Source organism: Lucilia sericata, unplaced genomic scaffold (assembly GCF_015586225.1).
Source record: "Lucilia sericata isolate MDLA Ls3-8-SP2 unplaced genomic scaffold, ASM1558622v1 Contig000984F_arrow, whole genome shotgun sequence".
NCBI classification, from domain to species: domain Eukaryota; kingdom Metazoa; phylum Arthropoda; class Insecta; order Diptera; family Calliphoridae; genus Lucilia; species Lucilia sericata.
In genome coordinates this window covers 13,583-31,431 of record NW_023994967.1, presented here as the reverse complement: position 1 = coordinate 31,431, position 17,849 = coordinate 13,583, and the positions used below count along the sequence as shown (strand labels likewise).

General features: G+C 29.9%; 1 protein-coding gene across 1 annotated transcript in view; it reads right to left on the bottom strand.

Moving 5' to 3' along the window:
• Nucleotides 1-10,249, bottom strand: part of LOC119609460 (four and a half LIM domains protein 2) — a 120,676-nt gene extending 110,427 nt beyond the window's left edge. The window contains exon 1 of the mRNA XM_037964258.1: nucleotides 9,865-10,249. Coding sequence (XP_037820186.1) covers nucleotides 9,865-10,094 — 230 coding nt within the window. The 5' untranslated portion in view covers nucleotides 10,095-10,249. The remainder of the gene's footprint in view (nucleotides 1-9,864) is intronic.
• Nucleotides 10,250-17,849: the final 7,600 nt, after the last annotated feature.

The following is a 17,849-nucleotide window of genomic DNA, read 5'->3' as shown; positions in this document are numbered from 1 at the left end:
GTTTGTGCCGATGTTGGTAACACACAAAAATATTGATCGTACACCCACCTTAAAGTATACAAATCGGCTCAGAATCTTGTTTTGAGTTGATTATAATTTAGTCTATAGTCTAGTTTATAGCCTAGTCTATAGTCTAGTCTATAGTCTAGTTTATAGTCTAGTCTATAGTCTAGTCTATAGTCTAGTCTATAATCTAGTCTATAGTCTAGTCTATAGTCTAGTCTATAATCTAGTCTATAGTCTAGTCTATAGTCTAGTCTATAGTCTAGTCTATAGTCTAGTCTATAGTCTGGTCTATAGTCTAGTCTATAGTCTAGTCTATTGTCTAGTCTATAGTCTAGTCTATAGTCTAGTCTATAGTCTAGTCTATAGTCTAGTCTATAGTCTAGTCTATAGTCTAGTCTATAGTCTAGTCTATAGTCTAGTCTAGTATAGTCTAGTCTATAGTCTAGTCTATAGTCTAGTCTATAGTCTAGTCTATAGTCTAGTCTATAGTCTAGTCTATAGTCTAGTCTATAGTCTAGTCTATAGTTCTAGTCTCTAGTCTAGTCTATAGTCTAGTCTATAGTCTAGTCTATAGGTCTAGTCTATAGTCTAGTCTATAGTCTAGTCTATAGTCTAGTCTATAGTCTCTAGTCTATTCTAGTCTATAGTCTGTCTATAGTCTAGTCATAGTCTAGTCTATAGTCTAGCTATAGTCTAGTCTATAGTCTAGTCTATAGTCTAGTCTATAGTCTAGTCTATAGTCTAGTCTATAGTCTAGTCTATAGTCTAGTCTATAGTTCTAGTCTATAGTCTAGTCTATAGTCTAGTCTAAGTCTAGTCTATAGTCTAGTCTATAGTCTAGTCTATAGTCTAGTCTATAGTCTAGTCTATAGTCTAGTCTATAGTCTAGTCTATAGTCTAGTCTATAGTTAGTCTCTATAGTATAGTATATAGTCTAGTCTATAGCTAGTCTATAGTCTAGTCTATAGTTAGTCTATAGGTTAGTCTCTAGTCTAGTCTATAGTCTAGTCTATAGTTAGTCTATACGTCTAGTCTATAGTGGTCATGTTAGTCTAAGTCTAGTCTATTGTCTAGCTAAGTCTAGTCTATAGGCTAGTCTATAGTCTAGTCTATAGTCTAGTCTATAGTCTAGTCTATAGTCTAGTCTATAGTCTAGTCTATAGTCTAGTCTATAGTCTAGTCTATAGTCTAGTCTATAGTCTAGGCTATAGTCTAGTCTAGTCTAGTCTATAGTCTAGTCTAGAGTCTAGTCTATAGTCTAGTCTATAGTCTAGTCTATAGTATAGTCTATAGTCTAGTCTATAGTCTAGTCTATAGTCTAGTCTATAGTCTAGTCTATAGTCTAGTCTATAGTCTAGTCTATAGTCTAGTCTATAGTCTAGTCTATAGTCTAGTCTATAGTCTAGTCTATAGTCTAGTCTATAGTCTAGTTCTATAGTCTAGTCTATAGTCTAGTCTATTATAGTCTAGTAGTCTATAGTGTAGTCTATAGTGTAGTCTATAGTGTAGTCTATAGTCTAGTCTATAGTCTAGTCTATAGTCTAGTCTATAGTCTAGTCTATAGTCTAGTCTATAGTCTAGTCTATAGTCTGGTCTATAGTCTGGTCTATAGTCTAGTCTATAGTCTAGTCCATAGTCTAGTCTATATTCTAATCTATGGTCTATTCTATAGTCTAATCTATAGTCTAGTCTATATTCTAGTCTATTGTTTAGTCTATAGTCAAGTCTATAGTCTGGTCTATAGTCTAGTCTATAGTCTGGTATATAGTCTAGTCTATAGTCTAGTCTATAGTCTAGTCTATAGTCTAGTCTATAGTCTAGTCTATAGTCTAGTCTATAGTCTAGTCTATAGTCTAGTCTATAGTCTAGTCTATAGTCTAGTCTATAGTCTAGTCTATAGTCTAGTCTATAGTCTAGTCTATAGTCTAGTCTAAAGTCTAGTCTATAGTCTAGCATATAGTCTAGTCTATAGTCTAGTCTATAGTCTAGTCTATAGTCTAGTCTATAGTCTAGTCTATAGTCTAGTCTATAGTCTAGTCTATAGTCTAGTCTATAGTCTAGTCTATAGTCTAGTCTATAGTCTAGTCTATAGTCTAGTCTATAGTCTAGTCTATAGTCTAGTCTATAGTCTAGTCTATAGTCTAGTCTATAGTCTAGTCTATAGTCTAGTCTATAGTCTAGTCTATAGTCTAGTCTATTGTCTAGTCTATAGTCTAGTCTATAGTCTAGTCTATAGTCTAGTCTATAGTCTAGTCTATAGTCTAGTCTATAGTCTAGTCTATAGTCTAGTCTATAGTCTAGTCTATTAGTCTAGTCTATAGTCTAGTCTATAGTCTAGTCTATAAGTCTAGTCTAAGTCTAGTCTATAGTCTAGTCATATAGTCTAGTCTATAGTCTAGTATATAGTCTAGTCTATAGTCTAGTCTATAGTCTAGTCTATAGTCTAGTCTATAGTCTAGTCTATAGTCTAGTCTATAGTCTAGTCTATAGTCTAGTCTATAGTCTAGTCTATAGTCTAGTCTATAGTCTAGTCTATAGTCTAGTCTATAGTCTAGTCTATAGTCTAGTCTATATTCTAGTCTATAGTCTAGTCTATAGTGTAGTCTATAGTGTAGTCTATAGTGTAGTCTATAGTGTAGTCTATAGTCTAGTCTATAGTCTAGTCTATAGTCTAGTCTAGTCTAGTCTATAGTCTAGTCTATAGTCTAGTCTATAGTCTGGTCTATAGTGTGGTCTATAGTCTAGTCTATAGTCTAGTCCATAGTCTAGTCTATATTCTAATCTATGGTCTATTCTATAGTCTAATCTATAGTCTAGTCTATATTCTAGTCTATTGTTTAGTCTATAGTCAAGTCTATAGTCTGGTCTATAGTCTAGTCTATAGTCTGGTATATAGTCTACTCTAGTCTATAGTCTAGTCCATAGTCTAGTCTATATTCTAATCTATAGTCTATTCTATAGTCTAATCTATAGTCTAGTCTATAGTCTAGTCTATAGTCTAGTCTATAGTCTAGTCTATAGTCTAGTCTATAGTCTGGTATATAGTCTAGTCTATAGTCTAGTCTTTAATCTAGTATGTAGTCTAATCTATTGTCTAGTCTCTAATCTAGTCTATAGTCCAGTCTTTAGTCTAGTCCCGCCTTATATTCCATACTTTATTTTTTATAAATATTTGGTAATAATTTGTTAAATTTATTTAATTTATTTTCTTTAACAAGAAAAGTTCAATGTATCAACAATTACCGCATACCAATTGTGGGTGTCTGTCTGTCCATCTATATTTTTTGGCCATTCATCCCCATCATTTATCTAATAATTAATTTCATGTTTTCGTTCGTCTTTCTGGTATTTGTTTTTCTATTGTAATCGATTCAGGTTCAAGTATTTTTAATCTTAAATGTAAAATATTCGTATTTGTATTTACAAAATTATTTTTGTTTTTTTGCACTTTTCAAATTACACTGGAATTGTTTATGAATTAATTTTATAAACACTTCAAGTAGTTGGTTCTTTGTTTATTTGTTTTAAGCATAAATTATTGGAAACAAATATTTGAACAAAGCGATATAAGAATTTGATATTATTTTAAGAAAAAACTAAATTTTGTGTCTAATGAAATCAAGCTATAATAAGTTAATATTAAATTTGCAAAAGTATTGTAATACACAAATAGGTTAGGTAGGTTAGGTAAAGTACTTTTTTCTCCGCCCCTTTCCATTTAGTACTTTTTATGAATAGTACGTTTTCTCATGTGATAATAAACCTTAACAATGTAAAATATTTTAACATAAAATTTCTTTAATTTTTTTTTCAAAATTTGATATTCTTCATACTTTTTATCTAAGGTCATAAACATATTTAAACCCTCTTATATTGTATTTCATAAATATTTTATGAATTTTCTTAGACATAAATTCTAAGAGCATGATGCGTTTTTTATAGGTTTCCATTTCACTTTTCAAATGACATTATTTGCAAATCATCTAATAAAATTAATAAATTTTGCCAAAGAAGAAACCCAAAATTAAAACCCTGAGGAAAATTGTCACAAAACCACAAAATTAAGAACTTTGCTCAAAGCTATCAATGTTGGGAATAGTAAAATTTCTTAATAACAGACAGGGTTTTTAAAAAAGTTATGTTAATTATGTACAATTTTTTAAAATTTACATATTTAGAGACGAACAACTTTTATTCCAGCTGTAGAGAATCTAGTCTATAGTCTTATCTATAATATAATCTATGGTCTAGGCTATAATATAGTTTATAGTTTAGTCTATAGTATAATCTATAGTCTAGTCTATAGTCTGATCTATAGTAGAGTCAAGTCTATAGTCTAATCTATAGTGCAGTCTATAGTCTAGTTTAGTCTATAGTCTAATCTATTGTCTAGTTTATAGTTTAGTCTATGGTTTAGACTATAGTCTAGTCAATAGTGAAGTTTAATCTATAGTCCAGTCTATAGTACCAAAAATAGTACTTATTTATCTTTCAATGTTTAACTATAAAAATGTATCTATTTCATGTACTTACACATATGAGAACGTGTAAATATTTCTTATTAACCTTATTACTTTTGGCACTTAACTTTTAAAATTCCCTTCTTCCTCCACAACCGAGACCAACCCTTCCTTTAGTTAAAAATAAAACAACAAAGTATCTCTGCTACATGAAATGTATGGTGACACACTGACATTTTCAAGTTCAAACTGTGTCATACATTGCATGTGTTCGTTTGTTGTTTATTGTCAGAAAGGTACATCATACACATTCGTAGATACATTCATGAAGTTGTGGAGTGAGTGAGTTATTAAAGCACGTTTTTAATGTTTGTCAAACTGTTTACACTGTAAGACATATTTTTTTCTTCACCAAATGACATTAAAAGGTTGTACCCATGTTGTTGATCAGCACAGTTTTTAACAGACATAAGGGTGTCATGTATAAATGTAAGAAGAAGAAGACGAAAAAAAAACATGAAATAAACTTAAATTGTCATTTATCAGACCTGTTGACTGTGCGATGTCCTTTTTGTTGGTCTTGTGGAGAGTATATTCATTTGGTGGGGAGAAAACAGGGGAAAAGGAAGGCACAGGGAAAAGGGGGGAACCAACGAAAACCCAGGGGACAGGGCGGGAGGGAAGAAAGACACGGGCAAGAAGAAAGGGGGAGGGGAGAGCGGGGGAGAGCGAGCGAGCGAGCGAGCGAGCGAGCGAGCGAGCGAGCGAGCGAGCGAGCGAGCGAGCGAGCGAGCGAGCAGCGAGCGAGCGAGCGAGAGAGCGAGCGAGCGAGCGAGAGAGCGAGCGAGCGAGCGAGCGAGCGAGCGAGCGAGCGAGCGAGCGAGCGAGCGAGCGAGCGAGCAGCGAGCGAGCGAGCGAGCGAGAGAGAGAGCGAGCGAGCGAGCGAGCGAGCGAGCGAGCGATCGAGCGAGCGAGCGAGCGAGCGAGCGAGCGAGCGAGCGAGCGAGCTAGCGAGCGAGCGAGCGAGCGAGCGAGCGAGCGAGCGAGCGAGCGAGCGAGCGAGCGAGCGAGCGAGCGAGGAGCGAGCGAGCGAGGAGGAGCGAGCGAGCTAGCGATCGAGCGAGCGAGCGAGCGCGCGAGCGAGCGAGCTATCTATCGAGCTGCGAGCGCGAGAGCTATCGAGCGTCTATCTAGATCTATTATCTATCTATCGAGCATCGAGCTAGATCTATCTATCGATCTAGCTATCTATCGATCTATCTATCGATCTATCGATCTATCTATCGATCTATCTATCTATCTATCTATCTATCTATCTATCTATCTATCTAACTAACAACCAAAGATCCTCAGATAAACAGTTGGGATATAGTAGTTTTGTTTGTATTGAACAAAGTCTCTGTATGTGGAAAAAAGTTCCATGGGTAGTTATTATAAGTGTAAAAGTAGTGACAACTAAGAAAAAAGGGTTGGCTTGTTTAATGGTTTTAGCAGAGCGAAGAGTGTTCCTGCGGGGGCCAGCAATATGACACTTTTTTCTTTTTCTTTTTCTTTCTAACTCAAATACATAAAGTAACGTTTCTTATAGTTGAAGAACATTTATTATGAACACCATTAGCTTTAATTGAAATTTGTAACTTTAAGAGCTAAAAGTTTGTGGCATTAAGAAAGTAAAGGGATCAATAAAAAACTGTTAAAATAGGAAATTTGGAGAAGTTAGTGGGATTATTGTTTCTCGTAATTGGAAAAAATGTTTCTTAAGGGAGGGAGATTTAAAGTGGCATATGTGTTTTCGAATTCGAAAGTGTCCTACTTTGAGCTCTCATAGCGCCGGCTCTAAAGCATTTGTGGAGTCCAAGTTATGAATTTAAACTTTGTTCTATCAATGTCAGTAGGGTCCAATTGAACCGATATTTATGAAACATTTTAGCCCTCTAGCTCTTCCCATTCGGACGCTATCGTAATTTCAACTGAGAATCTAATAACGCCCCAAAACAAAATTAAGAAAATCACTCTTGCCTCTACCCGATAGCGCAACAGTATTAAATTAAATAATTTCCTTATAAAAATTTGATGAATACGCGTAAATAACGACAATTGGCATGGACTCTTTTTTGAATCATGTTTACAGAGCAAAGCCCAACAAAATAAAGACATAAAACCCATAGATACACACACACACCGGCAACACACTGCCACCATATACAGTGAAAAAGTGGAGTGAACTTTTAGAAGACAAAATTGATATATAAAAAAACATGTTAATATATATTTTATTAGCCGTATGAAAATTTAAAACCGTTCCAAAAAACAAGGAAAACAATTTGCGGTAAAATGTTTTTCACACATTGTTGTTGTTTTTTTATTTAATAAAAATTTAACTTTACACGTTCATTCATTGTTTTTATTTTGAATTTAAATTTAATATTCTGACGTTTTTTCACAATTTTTGTTTTTGTTGCTGGATGTGGTTGAGGTTGTTGTGTGTTTGAATTTTTAATTACATCGGAACAAAAAGGTGAACAAAATTTGTTTTTTTTTTTGGTTTGCTGTAGATATATTTAATTAAATAAATATTTACACCTACATTTTATAACAACAATAAATGTATTTATATTTATAATTATTTTTATAAATTTATATAAATAAATACATACATATGTATGTATGTATAATTTATCATCTCTCTTGTGTGTGTTGTTATATTTATTCTCTATTTTATTTTAAATAAAATTTTAATAATTTATGTTATTTTTAATGAAATTCACCATAAATTATTGCTAACAAAATTTTTAATTTTTTTTTTCATAATTTGCATTTTTGTGAATTTTTTGCTTTGGCAGCTAAATTTATAAATACACACTCGCATACACACAGACATTTGTATACAAGTTTTAACAAATTAATTATTTTACCATAAAAATGTGGCACAAATTATGAAATGTTTAAAATAATGTCAAATTTAAATTATTGTTTAATAGCGAAATGTCAATTTAAAAATTAATGTATTGTGTGTGCGTGTATATAATTGCATACCCTATAGGCAGTATTGGGTAAATGAGTATAAGAATAAATTTTATACCCGTTATCAAAAAAGATGAAAACATCAAAATATTAGTCGTAGACCCACAAAAAATTATAGATACTTGTCAAACTATAAGATGATCTGCTAGCTATGACCATTAGTCTGAATGCTTATAGTGCGATAGGGCCGAAACTGATCCAAAACTGGTTCGATACGTTTTTTTTTAATTTAGAATTGCCAAAACCAATCTACAAGTCCAGTTTTTTTATATGAACCTAAATCACGCTATAAAAGTGTTAAGATATTCGGTGCATATTTGACTTTATCAAATTCTGTAGTAGAGTTCGGTCTATAATAGACGTAGCCTTTCGATAATCACCCAGATGTTCGTAAATCTAATATTCACAATAAATTAATCTTTATTACAATTTTAACAAATTCTGAAATTTAATAATCCAATCAAGATTAAAGTGTGATACTAAATTCCAAAAGGATCGATTGAAGAAGTGTCCCAAATTCATGTATAAAGACAGAATTGTTGCCTTAGTTACTTACACATAGAAATTATAGCAAAAGGTATCAGATGGAAAGTCATAATCTAAAAAAGCAAAGCAACACAAAACAAATATCGGTCGTAGAACTCATCAGTCTAATCTATTAAGACTTAACGTTGTTATGTTTGTTAGTTTACGCCACTTGATATTGGACCAAGAAAGGAAACCGAAAATATTTCACGATGAAAATTTTTAAAATAGGTAAATTAGCCGTCGATACTTCCTGTTTGCCCGCCGATCAAAAAAAGCGATGGTCTGAATTAAAGGATCTTCGATTAACTGTATTTTCTTAAGAATGTACGATAAAAGAATCTGTAAATCGGAAATTTAACAGAAATATTTTCTAATAACTTTTGGATCAGGGGCTTTATATAATATCGCAAATTCTCATACATATTATGATTTCCATATAAAGTAACGAAGTAGCGAGCCAACTTCCTGCCCGCCTGCAGATGAAAAAATGCCATATTGCTTAATCAAAGGGACCCTAAAGATCTGAAATTTAGTAGAAATATTGGATAAAGAAATCTGTTAAATTTTCTCTATAACTATGGTTCCTGTGTATTTCACAGATCCTTATTCCATAAAATATACACAATTCCTTACAACTTAATGGGTATTGAACCTGTTGCTCTATAATGACCCAGTTCTGGAAGAATTATTTATGGGTAGGTGTAAAACTTTTAAGTTTCTCTTTCTCGAGATCTGTAAAGCAGCTATATAGGATCCACTATCCAACGAGAAGATACCCTCGTAGTGCCCCTTTCAGTTTTTTGAATCATTAGTGTATTCAACAAACCGATTTAACGGTACATATGTATGTCTTATGTGTATATCTGTAGCCGTTCGACAAAGAGTTAATGCATCCGAAAATCTGGTTGTCTTTATTACGTCACGAATGTTCTCTTTGTGTAAACAAGATTGAAGACAGTCCTTATTCTTTGTAAGCGATAGCGGAGATAGTCGTCACATTACATTCCTCAAGTAATCTTACGTGTATATCTCGAGCAGTTCCACGAAGAGTCAATGCATCGTCACGAGTGTACTCTTTGTAAACGAAGCTTTAGCGGTGGAAGAGTGAACACTTTGGGCTTGCTTTCTGGCTCTCTCTTTATAATCTATGGATTGGCGATTGACTTTCTAGGTAACTCCAAACTGATGGGACTTGCATTGCGAGTTTAAAGAAGAAGAAAGAGTGATTGGACCCAGAACATGTGGATCCTTAATAGATTCATAAAATGATCTTGCTAGTATGTCTGTCCATCTGACTAGAAATTACTTTTACTTTCGTTCACAACGGATGAAATTGAACATAAAAAACTTTTTATGAACCATAAGTATCGGTTCATAGTTGACCCCCATATAACCTCTCTTACCGAAAATCAATATATTGTCAATAAATCGTTTTAAAATCAAGTTATTAAGAGAAGTTCAACAAAAATGATTTGTTATTAAAAATTTATTACTCTCTCGCAATCTGAAAAGTTTGGTCCATAATTGACTCAAGTATTCATTAAAGGTCGTCTTCCGAAAATCACCCTGATGTTCATATTATTTTGATAAAAAGTATAAAAGATTTGGAATAGTCAAATCTTTTATACTTGATGCTATGACAGTTAATTTCAAAATTTTAAGAACAATTCTCGATTCATAAGTTTTAATAAAAAGTTGTTGGACCAACATTTGACAGTCGTTGGTATATAACCGATAAAACGTTTTCAAACAAGTCTTCAATAAATGTGATATTGATAAAATTTCTTTCTTGATCAGATCCCAATTATGTTCATAGTTATTTTTAAACAAACACTGCATTACTTACTTTTCACAATCCCCACTACAGGGCGACGAAACATTTGCACATAATTTCTTGCGCCTTATAGCCAAATTACGTTCTCGAGTGGGAAATTTTGGTTGTTTACGTATCAATATGGGCTGGACCTCATAATCGTTGCACAAATTTATACTTTTATTATTATGAATGTCATCATCGGCGATAATGGCAAATAATGGATGCGACGATACATGTTCATTTAACATTTCAGAGCGCATTTTTTTTTTAAACAAGGTGTTGATATTTTTAATAACTTTATTTCGAATTTTTGTTATAATTTTAAAATTTTTATTACTTTATCGTTTATTTATTATTATTTTTTTAATTGATTTTTATTTTTTACTTTCACTTTAACACTTCAGCAAGTTTGAAAAGAAACTAAATAAAAATAAAAAATTATTTTAAAAAACTGATATTGAATTTAAAACTTAAAAATGTTTTAATAATTTTTATTCATTTAAACATGTAATTTTGCAGATAAGAAACAATAACAATAATAAGTATTATTTGTTCGATCAAAGTTCTGACACACGCCCCAATTGATGACACATTGTCTTTATCAGAGTATGTGTGTAAATATATTTGTATGTCTTTCAAATAAAACGTGATAAATTCTGAAATTTTTTTTAACACTTTATAAAAGATAAGATATTTGTTTATTTTTTCAAAATTTTGTATTGGTTTTATGCAATTTTATTTAATGATAAGGTAACTCTAATCAAAAAAACGATAAGGCAACATAAACAATAACACAGAGTTGCATAAAACTGGTTAAAGAGAGCCGAGAAATAAGAGAAAACAAAGGTAAACAAATAGTTTGATATTTAAGAAATCGGTTTTAAGTTTTTTGTTTTCTTTCTTTACTTTTTATATTAAAATTTTATTTTGTTTTGCACAATACTGTAAAATTTGCAAATTGACTTTATAATTGACTTTACCAGCGAAATGTTCTCTCTTTTTTAGTTTAAAATATCGAAATTTTGTTAAAAAATTTTGTTTATTTAAAAGCGCAATTTATTAAATTTATTGTTAAATATTTCAATAACTTCTATTTCATTTAACCGACACGTGACACTGTCATCGAATTATTTTATAAAACCTTGTTTACAAATTATAATTTTTGCAAAGTTTTTTTTTATTTAATTCTCTCTGAGAAATTAGTAAAAAAAAAAAACCAAAACAAATACACACTGATAACAACCGTGTTTAAATGTCTAATAACAACTGTTTTAAAATTGAATTCAAACCCAACTGACGCTGCCGTAGCAGGTTTAAACTGCAAGCTGATCTTGGGCCCATCAAGCAGCAACACAATTGGCTCTCTTTTCCATACAAACACGCACTCAGAGTTAATTTTTTTGTAAAATACTCTGCTTTGATGTATGATTTCTTTTTTTTTAAATTTAAAATCATTTTTATTTTGTGTTACTAACAGTTCATCTTTTTGTCTGTCTGTCTGTTCAGTTTTTAAATCATTATAAATTTAATATCAGTTGTATATACATTTGTATAAATATTATTAAGTTAGTGCTGAGTTTTTAATATATTTTTTTTTATATTTTCAAGTACAATGTACACATTAAGTCAAATAACAATAAAAAAACCTTTTTTTTATAAAAATAACTAAGTTATAATTGCCGCTATAATCCGACTAAATGATAACCTACACTGATATAAAGTAATTTTCGAAATTTTTTTCATTAGTAAAGTAATTTTGAATTGAGCCACAGTTCCCTTATGGGTCGACCTTCAAAAACTTCCTGAAAAAGTTATTAATATCAATTAATTTTCTATAGAAAAGATGTTTATAGTTGGAGCAACTTTTCTATAGAAAAGATGTCTACAGTTGGAGCAATTATTCTGTAAAAAAGATGTCTATAGTTGGAGCAACTTTTCTACAGAAAAATTGTCTATAGTTGGAGCATCTTTTCTATAGAAAAATTGTCTATAGTTGAAGCAACTTCCCTATAGAAAAGTTGTCTATAGTTGGAGCAACTTTTGTATATAGTTCAAGCAACTTTTCTACGAAAAGTTGGTCATAGTTGCAACAACTTTTCTATAGAAAAGTTGTCTATAGTTGGAACAACTTTTCAATAGAAAAGTTGTCTATAGTTGGAGCAATTTTCGTATAGAAAGGCTGTCTATAGTTAAAGCAAATTTTCTATGGAAAAGTGTCCATATTTGGAACAACTTTTCTATGGAAAAGTTGGCCATAGTTGGAGCAACTTTTCTATAGAGAAGTTATCAATAGTTGGAGCAACTTTTTTATAGAAAAGCAATCTATAGTTGTAACAACTTTTCTATAGAAAAGTTATCTATAGTTGGAGCAACTTTTCTATAGAAAAGTTATCTATAGTTTGAGCAAAGTTGTACAACTTTTCTATATAAAAGTTGAAAACATTGTGAGCAACTTTTCCATATAAAAGTTGTCCACATTGTCAGTGTAAATTTTCTCTATAAAAGTTGTCCACATTATCAGAGTAACTTTTCACTATAAAAGTTGTCCAAATTGTCAGTAACTTTTCTATAGAAAATATGTCCATAATTGCAGCAACTTTCCACTATTAAAGTTATTCATAATTGGAGAAACCTTTCAATAAAAAAGTTATTCATAATTGCTGCAAGTTTTCAATAGAAAAGTATTCCTATTTGTGAGAAACTTTTGTTGTTCACATTGTCAGCAACTTTTCTATATAAAGGTAGAAAAGTTGTCCATAATTGCAGCAACTTTTCTATATAAAAGTTGTGCATAATTGCAGGAACTTTTCTATAGAAAAGTTGTCCACATTGTCAGCAACTTTTCTATATAAAAGTTTTCCTTTTTGTGAGCAACTTTTCTTTAAAAAAAAAGTTGCCCATAATAGCAGCAACCTTTTTATACAAAATTTCTACATAATTGCAGCAAATTTTGTCATCTCAATTTCTGACTTGATATTAACAAGACCGTAGCAACATAATTCGTTGATGTTACAAACAGCAACATAAACCTATAATACTCCCTACCTGCTATAGTATATAAAGAGTATAAAAATATTTAAATAACAATAATTAAAACAAAAACAAACAATTAAATTTAAACGTAAAACAGTCAAATAAAAATGTGTGTATAAAAAAAGAGACTTATTAAAAGTGGGGTCTTAAAATGAGTACCTAAACAACTTAATTGAGCTGAACCAGATAAGAGAAATATTACAACTGAGTCGCGGTTTTCATGCAGTGGACTTTGATTGAAGCGGCTTTAGAAACATACATATGAATGTTTTTGCATTATAAAAAGAGGGTCATAAAAATGTTATCAGTTTCAAGATAATACATGGATTTTGCAAAATCAAAATAACAGATTTTTTTTTAATTTTACCTGACTAAACTATTTTGAAATAATTTTTTTGCATTGAAATAATATTTGTAATCGATTTGATATTTAAATTCATAATTTGCCTGTATAAAGCAATTATTATATTAAGTTTCGTTTTCTTTTGTTAAAATTATCAACAAATTTCGCCAAAAGTTCTCTTTGGCAAAAAAATTCCATATTAAATACTTTTAGCAACTTGAAAAAATTCTATAAAAACAATTTTAACAAAGAATAAGTAAATAAATTGTTTATTAAACAATACAAATACGAATTAAGTCAAGGTCATTTATTATTTAATTTTAACTACAAACATTTAAAATATTCATACAATATGAAGAGAACACAATACTCTACTACTAGTAAGCAATTAATAAAAAAATAAACAAATATCGACAAACAAAAAAAATCATTTGAAAACATTGCCCATGTCCATGCTCAACTCAATTGAAATTGCTCGGTTCTCTGTTTTGCTGCTTTGTACTGTAAAGACACCGCAAATAGGTTTAATTTGTATGCCGGGCACAAAAAATCATCAAACAACTCGCATGGAATTGTAACGTTCAAACAAAGGAATCATAGGGGAACTTTATCAACAATAAAGCCTAGAGAACGATTTGTTTAAAACTGTATGACTGCTTATGAAATGGATAACCTTCCTATGGAAAAATTGCCTACAAAACGAACACCTTTCTATAGAAATGTAAAATGTTTATATAGAAATTTTTTTCACAATGTGGACAACTTTTATATAGAAAAGTTGCTGACAATGTGGATAATTTTTATATAGAAAAGTTGCTCACAAAGTGGAGAAAGAAAAGTTGCACACAAAGTAGACAACTTTTATATAGAAAAGTTGCTCACAAAGTGAACAACTTTTATATAGAAAAGTTGCTCACAAAGTGGACAACTTTTATATAGAAAAGTTAATCACAAAGTGGACAACTTTTATATAGAAAAGTTGCTCACAATATGGACAAGTTTTATATAGAAAAGTTGCTGACAATTTGGATAACTTTTATAAAGAAAAGGTACTCACGATGTGAACAACTTATATATAGAAAAGTTTTATATAGAAAAGTTTATCAAAATGTGGACAACTTTTATATAGAAAAGTTGCTCACAATGTGGACAACTTTTATATAGAAAAGTTTCTCACAATTTGGACAACTGTTATATAGAAAAGTTTCTCAATATGTGGACAACTTTTATATAGAAAACTTGCTCACAAAGTGGACAACTTTTAAATAGAAAAGTTGCTCATAATATGGACAAGTTTTATATAGAAAAGTTGCTGACAATTTGGATAACTTTTATAAAGAAAAGTTACTCACGATGTGAACAACTTTTATATAGAAAAGTTTATCAAAATGTAGACAACTTTTATATAGAAAAGTTGCTCACAATGTGGACAAATTTTATATAGAAAAGTTGCTCACAATGTGGACAACTGTTATATAGAAAAGTTTCTCACAATTTGGAAAACTTTTATATAGAAAAGTTGCTCACAATGTGGACAACTTTTATATAGAAAAGTTGAACACAATGTGGACAACTTTTATATAGAAATGTTTAACACAATGTGGACAACTTTTATATAGAAAAGTTTAACATAATGTGGCCAACTTTTATAAAGAAAAGTTGAACACAATGTGGACAACTTTTATAAAGAAAAGTTGAACACAATGTGGACAACTTTTATACACAAAAGTTGCTTTCAATGTGGACAACTTTTGTATAGAAAAGATGCTCACAACAAGGACAACTTTTATAAAGAAAAGTTGCACACAATGTGGACAACAAAATGAATAACTTTTCCATAGAAAAGTAGAATTAATGTGATACCTATCCTACTCTTTCACTTTCAATCAAATTTTAACCAAATAGTTCAAATATAGTTCAGGGTTAATCAATAAATATTTTTCTACATTTTGTAAAATAATTTATTAAACATTTATAAAGTGTCAATGTCAATGACATTTATTAATTTCCAATTTATAAAAGCCATCAAAAACACCCAAGAAATTTAGAAATCACAAAAAAAAAAGAAAACAAAATCAATTTCTTTCAATTAAAAATAGTGTAAAAGAAATTCAAAACACTATTAATGGTAAATACAACAAAATTTATTTGACTATTAAATCATAAACTAAATAGTGTGTTCCCGCCAATTTATGGCCATTTAATTGACCAAAAATCCGTTAAAGAGCACAAGTACTAGGAAAAGAAAGAAATTTATAAATTCAAATAAATATTAAAGTAATAAAATGCATCATTAACGTCATTTTTATTAAAGATCAAGAAAAAAAACAAAAAAAAAATTTAAAATAAATAAATTTTTCTTTTGGACTATTTTTTGTTTTTGTTGGTTGTGCTTATTCTACTGACTTAATTTCTTTTCAAAATAATTTAATTTTTTTATATGTAAATTTTTATTGTTGTTTATTTAAACAACACACAAGAAAAAATTTAATCTTTACAATTCATAGAAATTTCAATATTTTTAGCAAATTCGTTAGAAAAACATTAAAAATTTACTAAAAGCCCTACTGGGAATTTAGTATTTAGTACTAGGCAGAAAATATTAAATTAAGATATTGAAAATTTCTTTTAGATCAAAACAAGGAAAAAATCGAGAAACATATAATTAAGTCATCATTAATTTCCAAATTTCCTATTGTGTATGACATTTTAGGAATAAACCAACACTTTTCGGGCTCTAAAGATTCTGACATTCCCTAACGTTTTCCTAAATAAACAATTATTATCTTTTCTAGTAGTTTTTATTTGTTTACAGTATAAATAAATAATATTTGTTAAAGAAAACGGAAATTCTTACAAAATTTTTAAATTTTATAGAAAAATTGTGATTCCTTTTCTAATGAAAATTTTTAAACTAAAAAAGAAAATGAATCAAAAATACATAAACAAATTAAATTAATAATAAATCTAGGAAGTGTTCAGTTTATATAAAAGTTTAACATAGAAAAGTGGTTCAAGTTAATTTTGTAGAGATTATAAACAAGTTTTCTTAGGAAGAGTTGTTCACATTATGAAAAAGTCTTCCAAAGAAAAGGCGTTCACATTATAAAAAAGATTTCTATAGAAAAGTAATTCACATTATGAAAATGTTTTCTATAGAAAAGTAATTCTATAGAAAGTTGTTCACACTATGAACAAGCTTTCTATCGAAAATTGTTCACATTGTGAACAAGTTTTCTATAGAACTTGTTCATAATGTGAACATCTTTTCTATAGAAAAGTTGTTTACATTATTAACAAGTTTTCTATAGAAAATTTTTTTACATTATGAAGAAATTTTCTATAGAAAAGTTGTTCACATTATCAACAAGTTTTCTATACAAAAGTTGTTCGCGTTATGAAAAAGTTTTCTATAGAAAAGTTGTTCGCGTTATGAACAACATTTCTATAGAAAAGTTGTTCCCATTATGAACAAGTTTTCTGCAGAAAAGTTGTTCACATTATGAACCAGTTTTCTATAGAAAAGTTGTTCACATTATAGACAAGTTTTCTATAGAAAAGTTGTTCACATTATGAACCAGTTTTCTATAGAAAAGTTTATCCCATGATGAACAAGTTTTCTATAGAAAAGTTGTTCACATGATGAACAAGTTTTCTATAGAAAAGTTGTTCACATGATGAACAAGTTTTCTATAGAAAAGTTGTTCACATGATGAACAAGTTTTCTATAGAAAAGTTGTTCACATGATGAACAAGTTTTCTATAGAAAAGTTGTTCACATGATGAACAAGTTTTCTATAGAGTTGTTCACATGTTGAACAAGTTTGCTATAGAAAAGTTGTTCACATTATGAACAAGTTTTCTATAGAAAAGTTGTTCACATTATGAACAAGTTTTCTATAGAAAAGTTGTTCACATTATGAACAAGTTTTCTATAGAAAAGTTGTTCACATTATAGACAAGTTTTCTATAGAAAAATTGTTCATATTATAGACAAGTTTTCTATAGAAAAGTTGTTCACATTATGAACCAGTTTTCTATAGAAAAGTTGTTCACATTATGAACCAGTTTTCTATAGAAAAGTTGTTCACATTATAGACAAGTTTTCTATAGAAAAGTTGTTCACATTATAGACAAGTTTTCTATAGAAAAGTTGTTAACATTATGAACCAGTTTTCTATAGAAAAGTCGATCCCATGATAAACAAGTTTTCTATAGAAAAGTTGTTCACATTATGAACAAGTTTTCTATAGAAAAGTTGTTCACATTATAGACAAGATTTCTATAGAAAAGTTGTTCACATTATGAACAAGTTTTCTATAGAAAAGTTGTTCACATTATAGACAAGATTTCTATAGAAAAGTTCTTCACATTATAGACAAGATTTCTATAGAAAAGTTCTTCATATTATGAACGAGTTTTCTATAGAAAAGTTGTTCACATTATGAACAAGTTTCTTATAGAAAAGTTGTTCATATTATGAACAACTTTTCTATAGAAAAGTTATTCACATTATGAACAAGTTTTCTATAGAAACGTTGTTTACATTATGAAGAAGTTTCCATAGGAAAGTTGTTCATATTATGAACAAGTTTTCTGAAGAAAAGTTGTTCACTTATGAACAAGTTTTCTATAGAAA